Source organism: Diceros bicornis, chromosome 20, assembly GCF_020826845.1.
Source record: "Diceros bicornis minor isolate mBicDic1 chromosome 20, mDicBic1.mat.cur, whole genome shotgun sequence".
Lineage (NCBI taxonomy): Eukaryota > Metazoa > Chordata > Mammalia > Perissodactyla > Rhinocerotidae > Diceros > Diceros bicornis.
In genome coordinates, this window is record NC_080759.1 from 35754529 (window position 1) to 35778897 (window position 24369).

Genomic DNA, 24369 nt, shown 5'->3' on the forward strand with positions numbered 1-24369 from the left:
GGTCCCTTAGGAGGTCACCTTTAGTTAAGAGAGACAGCCAGCACAAGGTGACCTTGAAAGGAGGGAGGCAGCCAGAGCAATAAATTTATCTGATTTAAATTTCCTCTCTCCAATTTCCTGGTGGGGCCAGGAGCCAGAGAGCAGGGAAGCCTGTTGCTGTCTGGCCAGGCCAGCCTACCAGGGCCAGAGGGTAGAGTAGATCTGGAGAAGCACCAGAAGACAGCCCACTAACAGGGTGGAGAACCTCTAGTTCCAATTTCACTATACCCATTAAAAAGTTGGGAGAAGACAAGAGAGTAAGGTCAGACTTTACATAATTTTTCTCAGTATTATCATCACTACCAATGAAGTTTTTCCTACACAACCACAAGGCCCATGGTGCCTGGAGGTTGGCAGAGATCAAGCCAAAAGGACATGCTAGTCCCTGTACTCAAGAATAATTCAACCTACCTCTATTTCAGGAGTTCTGGCCAGAGGCAGAATCTAACTGGTGCAAACCAACACAGACTTTGAGAGTTTAGCCTTGATTAAGGGTTCAGCAAAATCACCCGACCCCAGCATGCTACCATGTGCTGGGGACGCAAGTGTGGACAACCGTCCTTTCTGCTGTTGCTGGGAACGTGGTCATATGATTTTAAGAAACTCTGAAGAAGATTCACCGTGTCAGGTGCTAATTCTAGCTTATGATGCCAACCAGTGAAAATCAGAGTCAAGGTTACTTTGACAGAGTCCAGTGCAAATCAATGAATCGAGAAAACACTGCCATTGTCCAAGGTCTACACCATAGGAACACAGTGAGGTAAACAAAGGTCTCAGGTTTTGGAGTTAGCCAGACGTGGATTCAAATCTTGCCTCTGCCATTATTTGACCACTGTGACCAAGTCAACTATTCTCCGGAAACCTCAATTTCCACCTGTAAAATGTGACTAATAAGAGTACCTTCTCATGGAACGATGAATAGTAAACAGGAAAATAAAATGCCCCATATCTGCCACTGTCCACGCTTCTCTACCCTGGCACTCACCAAACAAGGGCTGTTACCAATCCAAGGGGCAGTTTACAGCAAGAGATGGGTTACCTACACACAGCACACAGTGCTTCTGCCTTTCTAAGATAAAAACTTTCCAAACATCAAAGACTCTAACCCAAATTCTTTTCAATATTTATAGGAAAGAAAGTACTCTAGAGGTTTCTTTTCCCCCTGGAGATTGCTAGAGTTGGAAAGGTTGCAAAACCCAGACTTCAATGCATTTTTAAATTCCTTTTCAAGTTAGCATACTCCTCAACCTTTGGGAGTCCGTTTTCTCATGGAAGTGGCTTGCTGACAACACTGCTTTGAATACCTCTTTACAGCAAATAATAGCTTCCTTTCTACTTAAAAATTCCAGAACCATCACTACAGGACTTCAATGTGTTGAAAATGTTCTCAATTGTTTCTAAGAGCTTTCTCTGCCTACCAGTTAATGACTCCATGGTGAGTAAGAAGCATTTCCTCATATTCAGAAAAAAAAAGATCAGAAAAAGACCTATTTGAGTGCTTGGATATCAAAAGACCTTTGGTTCTGAATAAATAATTTTAAGGAAAACCATAGGGCTTCTGAAATTATTTTTCGATTAAGGATTAATCTTCAAACCTGAATGCCAGGAGATACTTTAGATCCTGGATTGAGGGCTGAAATCCTCAAATTCCTTGAAATACTCAGATTTCTGCCATATACCTTCCCACCACCCTTCTTTCCTTTTGTATCATTCAAGTGTGAATAAATGCAAATGTTCTTTCTCCTTTTCATTTTCCAAGGCCAACAGTAAGTAGAGGCAACAGAGCTCATGCCTCCAATACAAAAAACAAGAGGCTCGTGACTGGCTCACGCACGAAGCACAACTGCACAGCCGCCCAAATGCCGAGTTGGACAAGCCCGTGGTCTCAACTTGAGAAGCTCAGCTGTAGGAGGGGAAAGTGGTTTGAGAACCAAAATGATCATATCCATGATGTTAAAATGACGTAAACTAGGTATCAATTTTTTCTTTAAAGCTATTAAAAGTACTCATGGTTCAGGTGGCGCTCAGGAAGAAGTCACCAGAAAACAAAAGTGGGAAGTGACTAAAATTGTAGCTGATACCATAGGTCAATTTAAACACATACTGAATGCAGCCAACTCTGCACTGTCACTTAGATGTTGCACTGTTCCAGCCACACAGCCACTACCTCTTTATGGTTCACAACCACAATGCTAAGTCTCCACTCCTCCTTAAACCGGCCTCTGCCTTCGCCACCGCTGTCAACACCACCAATGACCTATGAATTACCAAATCTTCAGCTATGTCAAGGTTATAAAAGTTAAGGAAAAACTGAGCAACTGTGTCAGGCTGAAGACTAAAGAGACACAATCAAAGGGGCTGGAAGCTTTTGCTATAAAGACATTATTGGAACAACTGGCAACATTTGAATGAGTTCTCTGTACCATTCTTGCAACTACATGTTTATTGCACGTAGTTTCGAAAATAAAGCCAGGGAGAATTAGAAGACTCGGAGGGCCAACTGGAACTTCACATCACTTTTCAAGATTCATGAGCTACTACACACAAGTTTACATTAAGTTCTGACTTGGATGGTAGGAGAAGCACCTTGTATACAGCGTTTTGTTACCAAGGGAGGTTATGTATCCAGCTGTTGAAATCCAGGATGCTTTTTTTTCTGGCAGACTTAGAGAAAGGAAGGAGCCTAAATCATTTCCAAGTTACCGTTATCGAGCAGAAAGATAAACTACTTAAACTCTCTATCAAGAGCCTAAGAGTGAAATAAGAGACAGGAGTGTTTCACTTTAGTCAGAACCAGTAGCTCACTGTTAATCCAGGACTAAAATGGCCGTAAAAGCAGGTCTGAACTCTTTTATGGACTTACATAAAGAGAGTGGGGGAAAAAGTCCTGTGTAGCAAGATCTTTTACTCAGATGGACATAAATCTTGGATGAACTGTTATACCAGAAATAATTCCACATAATTTTTTAAATGTTTCATGCTTTTCAAACCTTTGTTCTATCTCATAACCCCTTTGAGCCATACTACAAAATTGTAAAGTCAGTGATTAATTGTATAAACTCCAAGTACTATTATTTTCTTTTTCTTGACTGGATTTTTGAGTCACTATATTTTACTAAAAAAAAAAAAAAAGCAAAATTACAGTTAAGTGAACAAAATAAGAGTCATACGTAGCCTTCCATGGATCTTTCTATAACTATGTTAAGTTTTGCTAAACTGAAATTTAAACAATGAGAGATCTCAAGAAAAGAACAGCTGTTTCAAGGAGGAGGCATTAAGTATTAGTTGAAACCAAAATGTTGGACAGACCAAGACTGCAAATATTTGACCAGAAAGTGAAGCTGGCATATATATATATATAGTCATGCATTGCTTAGCCATGGGGATACATTCTGAGAAATGCATTGTTAGGCAATTTCATCACTGTGTGAACATCATAGAGTGTACTTACACAAACCCAGATGGTATAGCCTACTACACACCTAGGCTATATGGTACAAATCTTATGAGACCACCATCGTGTATGTGGTCCATCACTGACCGAAATTTCGTTATGCAGTGCTTTGCTGTATATAACTAAGCAGAAGTACTAAACAAGAAGGGAAAAATAGAGATTTTATAAATGAAAATGTAAGTCTGAAATACCCAAAGGAGTCCATTATACAGTTAAATGTACAAAGAATCAATCAGACTGCAAAGCACCCAAAGGATAAAGAAAAAGAAGAGACTGTATACCATCTTAGTATTTACATTTTTCCATTTTGGATCAGGTAGATAGAAAACACGGGCCCACACCACCCAGTTCCAAAGATCTTCAGAAAATTTAACACTCACTCCAAGGCTCATCCCATTCCAAAGCATTCACACAGGAAGTTATTCTGTTAATAAAACCCATTCAACAGATAACTGAGCCATTCATCTTCAGGTTTGTGAAACTGGGATGACACATAGGGCACGTTTCTTGCTTTTATTTCAACATTTAAAATATTCACAGATGCAGTATTATATCCATTGACATCTCCGTGGAAGATGGTACCAAACAAAGCAGACAGGTATTCCACAATTACAGAATTACATATTTTTTGACTATGTGAATCTTTACTCCTAGAGTTTATCTGGAAAAACACCACTTAAAAAAAAAATTTTTTTGAGTGTTTCACTGGATTAATTTCCATAAAAAGTAAGTTGCAAAGAATTTCAGAAAAGATACCTAAATATTAGTCAGCACTTTTAAAAATTTCAAACTTTCAAAGTACTCTTCTAACATACCTCCATCAAGAACACTTTAAATAATTAATACTCAGTTCTTTCTCTTTTCCCCTCAATAGCCAAGCCAGGATGTACATACTTTTTTCCCTAAGTCTTTTTTTCAAAACACATTTTGTAGAATAGGTTAATCATCACAGCATCTTGACTAGCTAATGAGGTAGGAGTATTCTTCAAAAGAAGTTCTTAGGCATTTATGAAGCAAAGCAAAAGAGAATAATCAAATTATAAAGAGTTTTTCTTTTTTAGTGGTTTTCTTTAAATAAAATGCCAAGAGCACTGGAAATTGGTCAAATGCTGCTTGTACTTTAAAAGACAAAGAGAAAAACCCATTAGGAAAGCCCTGCTACCAAGTACATTCAAGGGCTGGCATTAATTAAATTCATTTTGGTATCACAAGGTAAGAAACTGCTCCCATAAAATGCCAAGCTTTCTTCCTGGAAGAAATTTTACCAAGAAGATAAAGTTTAAGCAGAAAACAAAAGTACACTGTCTTTTCTTTTCAGTACAAGTTAATTTGTCTCTTCTTTTAGCCCAGTTCTCATCCTTTCCTACACACACAAAAGATTAATAATTTCTATATATTGCAGCATATCCAATAATATATTTAAATGAATTTAGCAGTCAACTTACCGAATTCTGCCAGAGAAACACTCCTTATATGAAGGTTTTAACAACACGGTGCTAAAAAACTAGAAAATGCCTAGGTAATAGATTTCAGCACCATCTCTATATTAGATTGTTTCTGCATACACTCCCTAAATTCATATAAACCTAGGAAATTTACCCATTATTCCCTCTTCATCTACACCAATATCAAAGTTCTGTATTCTAACTACCCTTTCTGTATATATAAGGAATACTTTACAAATCTACCCAATTAATAGGACACATATGTTCCCAACTAAGGGAAAGTTATCGATTATATATGACTTATATAAAATATGTATTTTGAACACTTTGGTACCTATTATTTGATGAAGGCTAAAATACCAGAAGAGAGATTTCTTTAATTCCTCAATTATGCACCTATTAGGGTTACTGCTAAAAAACACTAAAAAATCATCTAAAAAATGTAAAAAAATACTTAAAACAGAATATCTGCCAGAAAAAAAATTGATAACTCTATGTGGCCTGGCAGATGGTTTTGAAACCAAGTCCTTCACAATTCTCCTATAAAATGTTTTAGATGTGGTAATCCAACTTGGTATAATAGTGCAACTCTCTGACACGCCAGTAACCATTTGAGAATACCTACCAAAAATAATTTGTCAACAGAATTTTTTACGACTTTAAACCTTTCTTTCTACTATTCTATCTAGAATTGTGTCCTATCAATGTGTTCAAAATATCAAGTGTTATCATTTAGTTTGAAGAGAATTCCTTCCTCATCACTGCCTTCTTTAATTTCAGTTACAGTTCTCTCACATTCTTTTCCTAAGGCACACCATGCCCTATTTATTGCTGCAAAACCCCTGAAATCTGTGCCTCAATCTGTGTCTGCTTCATCATTACGGTCCCACGAAAATCACCTTCAGAATGCCTGCTAATATTTAGCAACATCAAGTCTAGAATGCCATTGTCCAGTAGATGAACTGCAGAAGAACCTAGCCTACTGAAGCAAAGGCCGAAAAACACAAGTGTATACTCTAAATGCTCTTTCCCCTAAAACCTGACCACAATACCTACTATGACAGTAAAGCTCAGTGATATCTCTGGCTATATATGATCCATACTCAATGTTACAAAATAAAATGTTAGGCCAATAAGCTTTCACAATTTTTATTAAATCCTAGTCTAATTTAACAATATCTGATTCTATAGACATCATCCCATGGCGAACACGTTTAATAAGTGAAAGCAAAAAAAAGACATCTAGTTCATTATTTTCTGCAGACTAAGCAATAAGATAACAGCTACACAGAACACTACAGGTAATGATATATACTTACTTGCTGAGTTTTCATACAAGCCATGTTGTTTATCAAACTATAACTCCTAATATTTAATACAGTAGAATTAGTGATTGTAGTTCTCATATAATATTTTAATTACAAGTACCTTATTGAGATAACTAACATTTTGACAGTTTCAGTGACTTTCAAATTAGCATAATATAATATTCTAGGAAAAGAGTAAAAAGTGAAATGAAAACGGAATATGACAATTGTAAGTTATTAAAGGAAAATGAAGTAAAGAAAAAAGGGGAAAGTGAAATATTACTGAGGTGGAAAAACAAGTCTAGACATTTGGTTGGAAGAAAACAGATCAACTATGGATTTCACAAATCAAAAGTTACTAAATTCAATGCAATACAAATTCTTTTGTATGTAAAAGCTGAGTTGAAACTAAAGGTCTATCAACTGTTACTTTTGGCCTTTTACACAGTACCAACTCTTCTGATCAAAGAAGGCCACAACAGTTAAGATTGTATTACTTGATTTTATTTTACACTAGGTGGTGGGCACAAGACAATCCTCCTTAATAAAGTTGACAATTAGCTTCACTCAGAACATTTTTAATAATGCACATTAAAAAAAAAAGGTATTCATCTTACAAATTGTTCTGCAATCCAAATATACAACAGCTTGGAAAACAACATTTAGAAAACAAAAGCCAATGTAAAAAGACAGATTAAAACAACTAGAACAGTACAGGTTTTATATGGCTCTGATTTTACAGTTTTCTTACTGCATCATCAATGTCAGAAATCTGTTCCTTCAGCTGGCTCCATTGCTCGGGATTTAAAGAAATACCTAAAACAAAGTTTTAAAAATCAAAAGTTGAAAATCTATTTAAGCTTTCCTGAGAATTTTCATACTTCCAACTATAATACTATTCTATCAAAATTCCCCCCTTTTTTTTTCTTCAGTGAGGAAGATCAGCCCTGAGCTAACATCTGTTGCCAACCCTCCTCTTTCCTTTTGCTGAGGAAGATTGGCCCTGAGCTAACATCCATGCCCATCTTCCTCTACTTTATATGTGGGACACCTGCCACAGCACGGCTTGGTAAGCAGTGCATAGGTCCGCGCCCAGGATCCAAACCTGTGAACCCCAGGCTGCCGAAGCAGAGCAGGCAAACTTCACTATGCCACCAGGCCGGCCCCTCAAAATTCCCGTTTTTTAATGGTACAATATTAAGAGTCAAATCTCTTACATTTGTTAATTATAGATAAATCACAAATATACCTGAGCAGATCAATGTTATATCCAGTTTTACTTCCAACACTGCACCCCTCATAAATGTCTATTATACCCAGTGAGAACAAGCAATGATTTCAAGATGAATCTCATAAATGCTTGCAAACTAGCAGGCTAAGTGGCCAGCCCCAGATTTGGTATGTGAGACCCCATTTCTACAACCAGTTCATTCCAAAATTTGCTCAAAATTTCCCCAGGAACTCAACGTGAATGACTCTGTGCTGAGTTCTTCCAGAGGTATTCATTTCACTTCAGAAAAACCCCTGGGACGTGATCCATACAGGACTTCTTAGAATGTACATACTGAATGAGAGAGTGCTTTCTGGGGTCACGCTGTCAGGATTCAAACCCCAACATCACTATCACTAACTGCAGACCTTTAAAAAAATTACACTACCTCTAAGCCTCAGTTTCCTCACCAGTACAATGGTACTTATAACTCAAACGGCTGTTGTGAATGATGAAATTAGCTAATCTGAATAAAAGCTTAACATATCACCTGACACATAAGTAACCATTTAAAATGTTAGCTAATAACATGTCTTTCCTATTTAAGATATAAAAATATGAACAGAAAAGCACCTTGTACTTTAAACTTTCAGTGTTCTGATACCTGACACATATAAACAGAAATAAACTAGAAGTGGAAGAATTCATGTATTTCTCAGAAAACTACTGAGAGGCCATGAAATTGAGAGGAAGGAGGAGAATGTATTGGGACAATGTGTAGAAAGGGCTTTAAAGCTAATCAAATTGTTTTAATGAACGTTTGTAGCAATAGCAAAAGAAATCTGGCACTGGCCACACTGGAACAACTTCAATGACCAATCCAGAAGTGGCTTGAACAAGAAAATGTTATAGGGTATAAAAACATACAGAGGTTAAGTTTAATAAACCCAAAAACTGCAGGAAGCTAACAAGTGGTACCTTTCATAATGACATGCAGGTAGAATAGAAGTAAAATAAGGAGGCATTTTTCATTAGCTAAGGATAAACCCAAAGCAAGCTAACCACACAAATATATGAGTTTATATTAGTACACAAATATTCTCTAGCTATTTGGTGAATGATTAAAGTATGTTCCAATGACGGTGACAGGCTTGGGACCAGATGAAGCACAAAAAACACACTTAAAGGATACCACCCTGAAGATTATCCTTTAGGAGATGAACCAAAAGGAGACACCGTAAACAGGATTTTCCATTCCTGATTTTACAACTTACCAGATAGTGCCTACTCTACTTCAGAACTGGTGTAAATTTAAAAAAAAAAAGTTACATTCAAGTAAATTAGCAGCCAATTGAAGTGATATTAGGGGTATTATTTTTTCTGGGTTTTATTCCGACAGCTATATTTAAGACATCTCATTAAAATAAATTAATTGTCACGTCCAAAAAAACTACAGAAGATAATCAACTAAATGAAGATCTTCCATGCCCTATGCACTGCCAACATTATTTCAATTTCAAATAAGGTAGGTTTACTTAGATAATTTTTAATTTAATCCCAATATTAGGACCAAATTCAGGAAATTAAATCTCACCTTTTCTTCCTGGTTTCATTTCGCCTTCCGGATCCATCCAATATTCCCTAATATCAATTAGGACTTTTCCTTTAAAGTCCCGAACACTGACGTACCTCATTTTCCCAATCTGCAAAAGAAACAAAAACATAAAAATACATTCAACAACGGTGCCCATACTTATATTCACAACTTGCTGGACTCATTCTACTTTTAATCACGAAAATAACCACTATTCTCAATATCCAAACTACACCAAAAGAAATGTCACTGTTAAAAAGAAATCTTTCTAAAAAGATGGAACTAAACAAAGCACATCACACATTTCCAATCATTTTTACATTAAAAGAATCATGAGTAAAATAGTGCAACTGCTAAGAAAAACAGTATGGAGGTTCCTCAAAAAATTAAAAATAGAACAAACATATGATCCAGCAATGATCCAGCAGCCCCACTTCTGGGTATATATCTAAAAAAAAAATGAAAGCAGGGTCTTGGAGAGTTATTTACTTGCACCCCCATGTTCACAGCAGTGTTACTCACAATAGCCAAGAGATGAAAGCAACCCAGATGTCTATCGTCAGATGAATGGATAAACAAAATGTGGTATATACGTACAATGAAATATGATTCAGCCTTAAAAAAAGAAGGAAATCCTATCACATGCTACAACATCAATGAACCTTAAGGACATTATGCTAAGCGAAATAAGCCAGTCATAAAAAGATACACACTGTATGATTCCACTTATATGAGGTGCCTAGAGTAGTCAAATTCAGAGACAGAAAGTAGAATGGTGGTTACCAGCGGCTGGGGGAGGGGGAAAAGGGGAGTAGTTATTTAACAGTTTTGCAAAATGAAAAAGTTCTGGAGATCTGTTTCACAACAATGTGAACATACTTAACACTACTGTGTGCTTAAAAATAGTTAAGATGGTCAAGTTTATATGAAGTGTTTCTTACCAAAATAAAAATCATTAGAAAACAAAATCTTGCGGTACATATCATAACCGTAGGAATCCACAGACTCAGCTAGCTACATTGGTTTAGCAACCATTCTGAATGCAAGAATCCAGAGTTCCAGTCAATAGTAACATGACAAAGGTTTTCCTTTTAGACATTCATTTCCAACAATATCTTTAATACACTTCATTCACAGTCTCAAATTGAGAATCATCCACAGAAAACTATTTTTAAAACCTTATAATGCTGCTTAACACAAACTACAAATTCCGTGGAGAAGGAAAAGGCTTTAGCCAACGAAGTGTCTGTAAGCACTTTCCAGAATGTCTTATGCTGCTGTAATGTAGTGTCTAGAATTTAAACTAAGAAATCACACTTTCTGATCAAAACCTCTAACACCTCTGCCTATCTCTTACTCATTCTAAACCTACTCTTCAATCTTACCCACTTAAAACTAGCTACGATTTTTGTGATTAAAACACATTATCCTGTAAAGGTTCTGCGTTTAGTCACATTCCTTTCCCTACCGACCGGGGTCCTCTGATTATTAAATAATCCATTTTATTGGGACATCAAGTACTGTTGTAGTACAATCAAAGTTGTGCTTATCAACACTGCTTTATGGCTTCCATCTTGTCTACATCCTTCCTCTTAGACTGCTTTTTCTTGTCTCAGTTAGGTCTTACTCATTTTCCTTTACTTTACTATTCTCAGTAAATTTCTTGTCCTGTTGTTGTGCCCCCTCCTTCCAGGACATGCTCATGCTTTATGAAAATAAAGTCCATTAGGTACGGGTAAGTGCGTTCAAATCTCTCTTCTCTGTCCTTACCCAGATCGTCATCATTCTTAAGTTCTTTACCTTTTGTATCCCATTTGTTGCATATGCATTCTTTCCCTTTCCGTTGGTTTCTTACCCACCGTTTCCAAACACGTTCATTCTCATCTTTCTATAAAGCATTTTCCCTAATCTGCATTTTGTAACTTTCCCCGTGTTTCCTTCTTCCCTTTATTGGTAAATTTTGAAAGGAGAGAATTGCTGTTTCTACTAATTAAATTCCCACTGCCTACTCTAAAAGTCGATCTTACTGTCAGTTTTAATAGCTTATTTTTCAATCAGTCTTCTTTGGATCCCCTAGTGTGTATCATACTGGGTTCCCAGTAAACTGTTTTAATGGAGGAACTGAATAAGACCAAAATAATCAAAATGAAACTGCTGATAGTATTTATAATATTGATTTAACAACTCTAAGAAATTTATAAGTATCTTAGGCAGCTATAGCACTAAATTGAACATTGTTTCACTTTGTTTTCTACACTAAGCCCATCAGCTAGCTAAGCAGATAAAATTAAAATATACTGAAAACCTACCAAAATAATATTAATTAGATAAGTCAAATAAGTGTTCAGTGTGGGCTTGAGCAAGTGGAAAAGACTTTAGGTGGTGGGATTTGACCTTGAAAAATGACAGGCCATTAAATAAGTAAAAGGGAGAAAAAAGTAACAAGGATATAGGAGGAAGAAAGCAGAAAGATACAAAACTGATGAGATTCAAGGACAGGCTGAATAGATGAAGCTATACTGAAGAGGACTTGAAAAGCTAGTAAGAGAATTCTGAAGCCTTTACAGCTTCTCGGACTAAGGACAAAAAAAAAAACAGAAGCAGAAAAATACTACTACTATTCTCTTCTGCAAGGTTCATATTCCTGAGAAATATGAAACCTGAAAATAGTTACAACTTTAAAATCTCACTAGAAAAAAAGTTAAAAATCAAGACTGAAAGCAAACCCATTTTTAAAAAGAGAGACAACCACATTAACGGCATTTTACCAGTCTTAAATTAGTAATAACAAGTACTCAATTATTTTATGTAAAGAGCATGGTATAATAAACACATAACGAACAGTTAGCTGGCTACTTTAATTTCTACCCTTGCTCCATAGAAACATAGAAGCTCTCTCATCCACAATTCCAATGAAGTGTCTATCAATATTTTGGTTTGCTTCATATGAATATAAGAAGCATTCTCTTCCTCCCAAACATGGCTGAGTATCCACATATCCAAAACTGCGAATTTACAATTTGAAGTCTCTAATCATTTTTCAAATAACTTGTTTGATGTATATTAAATAAGAAATTATTCAAAGTAGAGAAAAGGTATAGGTCAGTAAACTGACACTCTAAAATTTGGTAACAATATTTCAAAGAACACCAGCACCAAAGAGCTATGGGGCTAGAAGTAAAGGAAAATCTGGGGACACAGGCTAAACGCTGCTCTACCAAAATCTGAGCCTCTTGTTGTAACCTAAAACTTACCATGCATTTTGTATACTATCCTTCAATATATCAGTGTTCATTTTAGCATAAAAAGTTTTAACGCACATCTCCAAATAAGATGGGCCCGACAGAAAAATACATCATTTTTATCCCATGACTTTTCATTGTCCCATCCCGAAGCAGCAAAACCACAGCATTATATACATTCATTCCAGAGTTTAAGCAATAGTAGCATTAGAAGGAGGAGAGAGTTAGAACAATGCTTTGCCCCTAGGATAAGGAACAAGGCAAAGTCTGCTCTCATCATTTCTTTTCAATATTGTACTGGAAATACTAGCAATAAAGCAACAAAAAGAATTAAAGGATGATGTAAAACACAACAGACAAAATCATCAACACAGCAAGTTCTAAGAGGTCTCTAAAAAATACATTTGTAACATATATTATAAATATATAAAGTAAATACATAATATAATCTTATGTATATTTACATTGTATTATGTAATACTATCCATATTTTTCTAGCAATGAACAACTGGAAAACGAAGTTAAGAAATAATACAATTACGACAGAATCAAAAAACACAAAATACTTAAAAATAAATTAAACAAAAGATGTACAAGACCTCCACAATGAAAATTACAAAACAGAAATTCAAAAAGATGAAAATCATGTTCATGAACTGGAAGACTCAATACTCAAGTTGCCTTTCTCCTCAAATTGGTCTTCAGCTCTACCCAACCCCAATCAAAATCCCAGTAGGTTTTTTGGTAAAAACTGACAAGCTGATTCTAAAATGTGTATGGAAATACAAAATACACAGAATAGCAAAAATAATTCTGAAAAGTGAAGAATAATGTTAAAGTACTTACACTACCTGATTTCAAGACTGACTATAAAAGCATAGCAGTTAGGACAGTGCAGTACTAGAGTAAAGACAGACATACAGATCAACAGAATAGAGTTCAAAATTAGACACATATTTTACATATTCACTGATTTTCTTTATAAAGATCCAAGGTGATTCAATGAGAAAAGAACAATCTTTTCAATAAATGGTATTGGAACATCAGAGTATCTGTATGGGGGGAAAATGAGTCTCAACCCCTATCTCACACCACACACAGAGAAACTAATTTTACATGGATGACAGACCTAAACATGAAAAGTTAAAACTATAAAAACTCTAGGAAAAAAACAGTGGCAAAATTTTTGTGGCTGTGGGATAAAGAAATATGTCTTCGGAAACAAAAAGCATTAACCAAAAAAGGAAAAAATTGATAAAAATGGACTTAAAATTAAAGCTTTTTAAAGATGCTTAAGAAAATAAAACGGCAAACCACATACCTAGAGTAAATATTCACTACTCTATCTGACAAAAGACTTATACCTAAAATATAAAGAACTCTCACAACTCAAATCAAATGACCCCTTCTTTTTTTTTTTAATGGGCAGATGATCTCCAGAAAAAGATATAGGGAAATGCAAAGTGAAACTACAATGAGCTACAACTACACATTCATTAATTAAAGTGGATAAAATTAAAAAGACTGAATAGTTATACCCAGTAAGGATGTGGAGCAATTTTAATCTCATACACTGCTGGTGGGTACGTAAAATGGTATAGCTACTATGGAAAACAGTTTGACAGTTTGTTATAAAGTTAAACATACACTTAGCCTATGACCCAGCAAACGCATTTGGTTATTTACCCAAAAGGAAAAAAATGCCCACAAAGAGACTTGTACAGGAATATTCATAGCAGCAATCCCAACATTCATCCAAAGCGAATGGATAAACAAATTGTAGTATAATACAATAATTACACTCAGCAATTAAAAGGGACGAACTACAGATACTTGCATAAGGATTGATCCCAAACCTTCATGGTGAGCAAAAGCCAGACATAAAATAATACAGACTGTATGATTCCACCTATACGAGGTTCTAGAACAGGCAAAATAAATCCATAGTGATAGAAACCAGATTAGTGGTTACCTGGGATAGGGGGACGACTGTAAAGAGAGGCCAAGAAAGAACTTTATGGGGTGACAGAAATGGCCTCACTATAAGAGTGTGCACATTTATCACAGCGCATCACATTATGCTATGTGTGCTTTTTTCTGTATATAAATTATATCTCAATAAAGTTCATTAAAAAAAAGAAAAACTTGGGGCCTGCCCCGTGGCGTAGCGGTTAAGTGCACGCACTCCACGGCCAGGGTTCGGATCCCGGGCGCACACAAACGCACCGCTTGTCAGCCCATGCTGTGGCAGTGTCCCATATGAAGTGGAGGAAGATCGGCATGGACAGTAGCTCAGGGCCAGTCTTCCTCGGCAAAAAGAGGAGGATTAGCATGGATGTTAGCTCAGGGGTGATCTTCCTCACAAAAAAAAAAGAAGAGAGAAAGAAAAAGTTACCCAGCAGTCACTTCTTCCTTGAGAAGAATGAATAAAGCCGACAAATTCCCATACCCTCCCCCAACAACAACAACAAAAAAACAGAAAAATGATGAGGTAGTAATGTATGGCTATAATACTTAAAGTAGAAAGAATAAACATCACTGCAATCACATGTCACAGAAGGAAATAGAATCGGATAACAGAATGCATATAGTTTTACACGCATATGCATGTACATCATACAGAACAGTGATTCTTAAACTTTTGACTCTTGTCCTCTTGGCGATGTGATGACGGTTATGAATAATCTCTTTAAATACAAAAAAATTCAAATAAAAAATAATAATTTCATGGACTCTCTGAAGTATATTCATGAACCCCTCAGGTTAGGAACACTTAACTCTGTAATGACATAATTTAGAATTATGTTTTATTCTTGAATCACCAAATCAACTAAGGTGATATTACTGACCCTTTGTGTCCACCTTTGAAGAAAAATGCATAGAAGTCCCCTACCTCGACCATTCTGACCTTTTTAAGACAGATACTAAGTAATTACGAGATAGTTTTCTAGGCCATCTTAGTATCACATAGGTCCTATCTCAGTTAGGTTATATCCCTATGGAACCAAGTTCTTAAAATTCACAGCTGAAGGAACCAGGCAAAAGGCAAGTATCCAGTAGCTATTTCCTCTCTAGTCAGGATTCTGTCTAAATCATTTTAGAGTTTAAAAGATTAGTGCAGTGACTTTCCTTGGGTACAATTCTCCTCACATATTACATTTAGAGAGCTGCTGCTGTTTGACATACGCAGCTTTACCAGAATTGAAGATTATTTCTTCTAGTTCTATTCTCAAGAGATGAGTATTTAGTTTGGAAAAAAAAAAAATCCTGTCTTACGGCTACTAACCAATACCCAAATAATTTTAATTTAGATTTCAGTTCTATTTGTTTTTGGCAAAGTATACCTGATAATCTGAGTCCTGAAAGATTCTAGCAATGTCTAAAAAAGTTCCATTCTGTGGGAGCTGTCTTCAAGGCACTTGGTAAATGAAAACTAAAGAAAATATATAACCCTATTAAAAAAAAAAAAAAAAACTTTACAAAACACAATGAAGATAACTATTTTTCTTCCAAAAACCCAAACCTTCATCCATCTTTCTAATAAAATTATCAAACCATTATTACAAATAAAAATGAAGTCCTCATTTTATATTCTATAACAGATATACTGTAATGTGCTCTTAAATCAATAAAAAAATCAGTACTATCACCAAATATTTTTCTATGGCCAAAGTACCATTTCAAGGAAAAAGCTATGATGGCAACAAAATTAAATATTTCATTATCTCTTAGAATGCCTACACTATTAGGACTGTGAAAAGTCACTTGGGAAATAAGGCTTATGTCCCTGCTAGAGGCACGTTCAAAAGGGTGAAGAGTCTAACAGCCGTCTGAGGCTTGGGAACCTTTCCATATGAAGGTTAAGAAGTGAACCCACTTTTTCTGTGAGATAACAACCCCTAAAAATAGATCCGGTTTTCCCAAAACTGCTCCAACAGAATAAAACCCCTAAATGTGGGTCCTGCTTTATCTGTAAAATCAGGGGCTGAATCAGCAAGATAAAATCCATTAATAGGCCATAGATGCTCTATTATTACGCAAGTAAAGGTAGGCATACGGTGAAACAGAATTGATCAGAGAAAAGTCCAAGATAGTTGTCAAGCAAATACTTTCAAGTTTTTACCTTTATTGCACATATTAAGTTAAAATATTCCAAAGCAGCCCTTCATTCTACACAGGAAGAAAGGCTATGAAAGGACGGATATACTCTTGCAGATTTTACATTTCATTCTGCCCCTTAAAATAGCTTCCCAATGCACTTTAATAAAACTCAAGACTCCTAAAAATGTCCTCCCAATAAGAAGGCCCTGCACCCTCCTTACCAACTGGATCTCCTATCTACAGTCTCAATCAGACTTTCTAGGTTCCAGCCCCAAGGCTTACAGTCTCTGCACAATCCAAGCTCTTTCCCACTTCAAAGTATTTGCACAATTCTCTCCAATACTTTGAAAATGCCTCCCTCTCCCCTACACTTCGCATGACTGTCTCCTCCTTTATGACTTAAGCTTCAAATGCCAATTCCTTAGAAAGAGATTCCCAGAACACTTTCTCTCTCATAATAACCCACACTTTCACTTCTCAGCCCTTGTAACTTTAATTACATACACCTTTATCTATATAATTTTTATCCCCATAAATTCCATGAAACCACAGACCACATCTACTTGGTTCATCACTGCATACCCAGAACTTAGCAAGGCCTGAATGCAACACAGAAAGCATTCAACTTATTATCCATTCAAAGAAATGAGAGCCCTTTCATAATTCTTTCTTACATACAGTGACTTATATTCTCTATCAAATTAATCTAGTATGGTCCTAGTTCCTCTAAGCTATACTAAAGTCAGGGGACTAAAATCCTTAACTAAATAATTCATCTGCATTTTGTCCTTTTTTTTTTTTTTACATATTTCTAAATTTAAAAATGTATATATTTAAGGTGTACAACATTTCATACACATATTCATAGTGAAATGATTACACAAGCTAATTAACGTTATCAGCTCCTCACAGTTACCATTTTTTGTGTGATCAGTGCACCTGAAATCTACTCTTAGCATATTTCCAGTGTTCGATATAGTATTAAGTATAGTCATCATGTGCTCATTTTCTTTATCCAGACATACAAGGCAAAAGTGAGTAAAAATATCCAACTTCTATTTTCCCATTCCCATCTTAATCCTGGCACTGTCTTTTAAGGCCATCAGTAGGTTAAAAAAAAAATAATAGTGTGTATATATGTATACATATATAAATATATGTATACATATATATATACACACACACACATATATATAAGGGGCCGGCTGGTAGCGTAGTGGTTAAGTTCGTGCGCTCCGCTTCAGCGGCCCAGAGTTTGCAGGTTTGGATCCCGGGCACAGACCTACGCACCTCTTATCAAGCCAGGCTGTGGCAGGCGTCCCACATTAAAGAAGATGGGCATGGATGTGAGCTCAGGGCCAATCTTCCTCAGCAAAAAGAGGAGGACCGGCAACAGATGTTAGCTCAGGGCTAATCTTCTTCACCAAAAAAAACAACAAAATACATATATATGCTAGCCTCACTGTCTAGTCAAATAAATGCTTGCAGTCTCATTCTGTCCAACATTTTGGCTTCAACTAATACTTATGCCTCCTCCTTGAAACACTCATCCTTTTCTTGTTCCCATTACTGTACCATTCTATTTTCCTTCACATTCTCTATATCCTCTTTTTCCTTCCTTCCTGAATGTCCTCAGTCACCTCTTCTCTCTGCTTTACACTTACTTCGGCAGAAGGCTTCAGTCAACCACGCTGATGATCCCTTGAGAACATTTCCCAACCAAGCCCTTCAAGTGCTATAGGAGAGACTCTTCTTATTTTATCAAATTTATAACCAGGTCCAAAATGCCAAACTTAACAACCTTTGCCATTAAAACTAATTTCTTTTACTCATTTCTATCAATGAAACTTTCATTTCTATGGTCTCTCCAATTTAAAACCAGCCTTCATTGATTGCTTCTTTCCTCTAGCCCATTCTTCCTCACCTATTTCTTCTTTGGGAAAAACCATCTAAGCCTTCACCATCTCACAGACAGATCAAGGTCTACAATGACCTGAGATCTCACATACATCCATTTATCCCCACTGCCTCTCTCCACAAATCCTTCTTGTACAATGAAACCAATAACAAGTCTCCCTAAAACAAGGTAAGAAACCCAAGAAAAGAAGCTATACTAGTCCTCTCCAAGTGATCTCATCAAATCCCTCTAATGAACTTCCCTCACTTTACCTTGCTTTTCAACCTTATTCCCCACTATATAGAAACAGAGGGCCTATTCTAGTAAACCCACTAGCCTTTTCTGTTCTTTTTTGTATGCATTTTCCTTCATTTTATTTTTAATTTTTTGTTTATTGGAGTAACAGTGGTTTATAACATTGTATAAACTTCAGGTGTACATCCTTTTCTGTTCTTATCAAGTCAAAACTAGGCAAATCATATTGCTGGTTCCCCTCCAATAATATCCTATCCATTCTTCACAGCCCAGTACTAACCTACCTCCTCCAAACTGCTTTCTAAATGTGCAGTTCTCAATCTTTTTGGATTTCTTCAACTTTTAAATTCACATTTTTTTAAGTATAGCAAAACTACAGACTTCTAAACTTTAACAATAATCTAGCATCATATAAATTACTCTAATTTCTACTAACTTGTTCTTACATTTCAATGAATATCCTTATTCAAGAGGATTATAACATATACAAAACATTATTATCTACTATCAGATTAAGGTATACTTTTAACATTCTTCAGATCAAGCCAGATAATAACTCCTCTGGATCTAAGGAAATAGCCAACTTTACCTGAAACATATTATCATCTCTGCTGCTGCTGCTCTGCTTGGAGGATGACAGGGCTCTTGAAGTTTCACCAGTCTTTTGCTTCTTTACAGGTTTTTCTGGAGCAACTTGCTTTTTCCTCTTTAACTTGGGGGAAAAAAACAAGAACATGGCTAAAATTTGCACACACAAGAAGAAACCTTATCTCAGGATCAGAAGATTCCATTACTTTTTAAGACTTAAAAAATCAAAAGATTACATTTATTAACAAAAAGTTAATAAATGACATAGTACTACTGACAATAGTACTATGAAACTAACCTAGCACTGATATCTAATACAGTGTTTTCAAACTGTGTTCAGGAGCCCAAAAGATACTTCTGACATTAGAGTGGTATTAACCAGAGAAACAATTATTTTATAGACCAGGATTCCACATAAGATTTCTTTGGGCCAAAAAAAAACATGGGGGAGCCTGTTGTTTTTCAATAAACTTTTAAAAACCACAGATCTACTAAAGCTAGTTATTTTTTATAAAGGAAATACACTAATTAGGAAGAATACAACCAACTTATTCCACTTCTAGGATTACTTATTTATGCCCTACCTATTCCAAAAGGGACTTAAATTGGCTTAGGGAATTTATGAGTAGGCAACGCTAAGCAAGCTATTTTGCGCTAGGCACTAGAAGTCAACAACTCAACAATTTCCTCATCACAAAAAAATCACCAAAAATAGACAGCAATGTTGGACTAGCATTCAAAATCAAAACAATTTTTTATTTTTTTTTCCGGAGGATTATTTCTTTTTTGTTGTTACATTTTTTTTATTGTGAAATTTTTGTTGTACATTATTGTTTATCAGTCACCATATAAGTGCATCCCTCCACCACTTGTGCCCACCCCCCACCTCCCTAGCCCCTGGTAACCACCAAACAGTTCTATCTGCCCTTGTGTCAAAACAATGTTTTAAAAGCAGCATTACTGTAAAAGCTTTTTTATAAAGCCTCATTCTCAAAATGAGCTTAAGCTCATGAAACCCAGTAGAGTACCCAACCCAAACAGTAGAGGGCAGTCATGTTCCTTAGTGGAAAGTATAAACTAGTATTTTAATGTTTTACTAAATTAGATGAAGCTAGGTAGAACATAATATATATACACATAAACTGAAAAATTGGATGTATTTAACATAAGTGCTTACAGGATTAATAGAACTATTTGGGACAACTAGCAAAATTAACTCAGTTCAATAAGCAGAAAGCGATTATTCTTTACATTAATGAGTCTGGATACTCCCTGTGGACTGGGGCACGCCTGGCACATAAAAGCTCAATAAAAAATTTGTTAACGAATTCAAATGCTATACTAGGTGCAAAGAAAAAAATTAAGTGATTTCCTTCTCAAGTATAGCTATGTTTGCTCTTTGAAGCCTTATTTCAACCTTCCAGGTGATATTACATTTTGTATTTCCCTATAACGGTCCATCTTCTCCAAGATTCTCTCAAAAGTTTTCTTTTTTTTTTTTAACTAACACTGCTAACTAAGCTCAGAGACACAACTACATAAGCTTCTAGGATATGAAAGATAAGCCAGTTCCTTCATGGAAGGAGGCCCTGACAACAGGGCAAGATGCTCGGTTCAAGCGGAATGCAGCACTTACAGTGCACGTCACCTAACGCAGAAAAAGCCTATGCTGTCAAAATAGGTAATTTCATGTTTGCTTTGCTAGGTGTTCAACATTGAGCAAATAACAAAATGGAGGGGACCTGAGTAAATAACATTCTAACTTAAAATGTACCAAACTTACATTTTAAGTAATCCTTGTGGGTTAGATAAACACCATCAGCTAAGAAGGCTGTCAAAATTAACACCTGCATTCAAGGAGTTCAAAATTTGGCCCATCTACTACAAACAATACCTTAAGATCAGGCAGATTTCTAAATAATGGCAAATTGTGGTTTTGGCCTAATTCTAATGCTATTCCCCTAGAGTCTAAGGCAGTGGTTCTGAAGCTTTAGGGTTCCTAAAAGTCCTCAACAGAAGACTTGTTGAAGTCTGAAGACTTGCTCAAGTCTGACTTATGGGCTAAGGGGGTACACGAACAACAAGCATGCTAGGCACTTCTGGTCAAGTGGTCCAGGGGCCATCTGCACTGTCAAATCTAGGCTCTTATTTTAAGATTCTGATATGCCTTTTACTGTCCTTCACAACTGGATGTGGGCAATATGGCTGATTTATCACAAAATTGACTTGGTACAGTATAGTCACCTTTTTGTCAACTTCACTGTCAGAATCGCTGCCAGAAGAGCTTGAAGAAACAAGTTCCTTTGATTTAGGCATTCTGTAAGAAAAATACATTATGTAAACAATTTACAAATTGCTCTATTACCTTCAACTTAACTCTCCCCCAATCAAAAATTCAATAAGTTCCATGGCTCATTCTACCATTTTGTGGTACTAGAGTTATTACACTGAGCACAGTGCTGGAAGTTATACTCAATCTATGCTCTTCCAAGTTGAAAATAACAAGCAGAGTGAAATGTTCTGAACCCAGCAGAGAGAGAGAACTAAATGTCATACACATCTCACACTCCTACACCTCTATCTTTCTGGAACCCAATGGGCCTTTTTATACTTCATTTTAGTGGGGTTAGATGTTTATGGGTAGGGTAGAACGCAAGGCAGCTGACAGCAATCACTGTTAAAACCAGAAGAAACATGAATAATTCTACTCAGTAGTGCTTTGCACTTCTCACTGATGAGACTTAATGTAGAATTATTCGCTGCGGAACTAACTCCAACATTCACACAACATGGCACACAGCTGTACTACACAGATGTTGATGTCTAATTTTGCCATTTAACCCTATTTTTTCATATTTTGTATATGTTCTTAATTTTCTTTGGCTTTTGGGCCATGCCATCGAAATAACAAGTACTAAATCTGAGTTCAAGAAGTTATACAAAATTCACAATTCATTACATTTTACATTGATTTTTCTACTCTGGAATATGATTAAAACTGAAAGAATCTGCTTATGGGAAGTACAAACTGTTTCCTCAAATTTCTACTGTGACCCTAGTGCCCCAGGTACCCCCAGACATAGAGGTACACAGCCCAGTACCTTGCTTTCAAGTGGATGTTTACTGAGTGCCTGAGGGCAAGGCAAAGAGCCTGGTGCCTCTATATTCGCAGAGATTAAAAAAAAGCCTAAATCTCAAATTTCAAGGAATTCCAACGCATGCTGTACTTCTTTTTAAGACAATACCATGTGGTAAAACACTTATCAAAGTATCTTTTGCTCTTTCCATCTCGAATGCAGAAGAACCTGAGTCCTATTAATTTTCGTATGCCCTCAAGGCCCCAATATACACATCACACTCTGTAAATGCTTGTTGAATAAAGTGAAAAAAAGACATCATTATCTCCTGAATAAAAGAAAAAAAGACTTCATTTTCTCTTAAAAAAATCATAAAAAATCTAGCTCTCTAGACTAAACCTGCATTAGCACTGGCATTCAACGTGTTCCACAATAAGAGGTCAAGGTAAAAGAAGTGGGCCATCCCAATTCTAGCCAATAAATTCAAAAAGCTCAAACTATACCCAATCCAGCCACGTTAATTTTAACTGGTTAATTTCTTCACAATGAGAACAGTAAATTCAGAAGGGAGCAGCAACTTCGTAACCACGTTTTATACATTACTCCCGTCACCGCTCCATTTTACAACTTAACCTCCAAAATAATTTTAGTTGTTTTTTATGCTGGCTGCTAACAATGCCAAGAAACATTTAAAGGTAATTAAAGCGGACGTAACCTATTTTTCACTTCGAAACGGTCGAGCATAACTATATCGTCTGTTAATAAAAGGTGCCCGGGGGCTTAAGACCATTTCAAAGAACCACCTCATATTTAATCCAAATAAGTCCATTCAACACGAACACAAGGTACTGGTAACCAAGGCCAGCCTCTTTGAACTTCTGACAAAATACATTTTTACTTTTACTTAACGAGCCTTTACTGTTCAAGAAAAAGGCAGGCTCGTAATTCTGGCAAATGATACTAAAAGCGCTGGTGTAGAAAACACACAAAACGCAACCAGAAACGCGAATCCTCGGTCTCTGATGAAGGCGTGGGGGAGGGAGGTTGAGGAAAGACGAGGTGAAAATAAACTAGGACTAAGGCACACGAATCTGGTACAACACGTGCGTGACAAGCACGATGACGGGGCAGGGGGTCGCACGGTGCCAGGAAGCTGCTAAAACCCCAAGGCTGGCAATGGCCTGGGCGGGGGGCCAGGCTGGTCGGAGGGGGCGTGGGAGGCGGCGAAGTGCGGAGGAGACCGTGTGGGAAGAGGAGGGACTTGCACCAAGCGCCATTTTCTTCTCTCGAAGCCTTCCCTCCCCCGAGTGAACCAGCCGCGCTCCCCTGGGCGCTCTCCGCCGCCCCCCCACGCCCTCCAGGAACAGGGCCCGCTCTCCCGCTTCCCCACAGCGCCGCCCACCCTGGGGGCCCCCAGCGAGGCCTCCGGGAAAGAGCAGGCCCGCACGCGCCCCCACCCGGGCCCGGCCGCCGCTGCATTGTCCCGGGGGCGCCTCGCCCCCTCCCCGCGGCTCCTCGCCCCCTCCGGCCGCGCCCAGCCGCCGGGGGCCGCCGCGCCCGCCGCCCTGGGGCCGTTCCCGGGGGCGGGCTTCTGGCGCGGAGGGGCGTGGGGCGCGGGGTCAGGGAGGCAGAAGGGGGTCTGGGGAAGCCGAGGCCGGGAACGGGAAGGTCAGGCGGCGCCGCCATTACCCGCGGCCGTCGCTGACGAGGGGCGGAGGGCCGCGGGCGACTCGCGGCCCAGCCAGGAAGGTGGGGATCGGCCGAGCGAGGGGTTCGAGGGGGTGGGGGCGGGGTCCCGCACACTCACGCTCCGCTCCGGCAGCCTTACAGCCTCCTGCTCGCACGCTCGCGACTGACAGAGAACCGGAAGTGACGGCAGCCAAGAGACGCCGGCCCCGCCCCGCTGGGACTGTGGACACGTGATAGGGCGTGGCCTCGCCGCGGAAACCAACACCGAGACCCTTTCCAGGGCCTTAAAGGGACCGCCTCTCGTCCTGAGTGGGCGCAACGAAAGTGAGATACCCCAAAGATTGGGTCTGACTTGTGGGTGGATAAGGGAGCGAATAAAACATCAATGACAAGCACTGAGCTTTGCACTTGTTCAATAAATGTTTCTTGTATTAAAGTGATGTGTCCATTGTAAAAAAGATGAACACTTCT

The 24369-nt window shown here is 37.6% G+C and overlaps 1 protein-coding gene across 1 annotated transcript; it reads right to left on the bottom strand.

The window, feature by feature from the left end:
- Window positions 1-3992: 3992 nt before the first annotated feature.
- Window positions 3993-24104, bottom strand: SUB1 (SUB1 regulator of transcription). Its single transcript, XM_058564280.1, has 5 exons — window positions 24017-24104; window positions 21377-21449; window positions 19134-19256; window positions 9050-9158; window positions 3993-7061 (listed from the first exon to the last, which is right to left on the bottom strand). Exons 2-5 carry the CDS (start codon window positions 21446-21448, stop codon window positions 6982-6984), a joined length of 384 nt encoding a protein of 127 aa, XP_058420263.1. The 5' UTR covers window position 21449; window positions 24017-24104; the 3' UTR covers window positions 3993-6981.
- Between the last annotated feature and the right edge of the window lie 265 nt (window positions 24105-24369).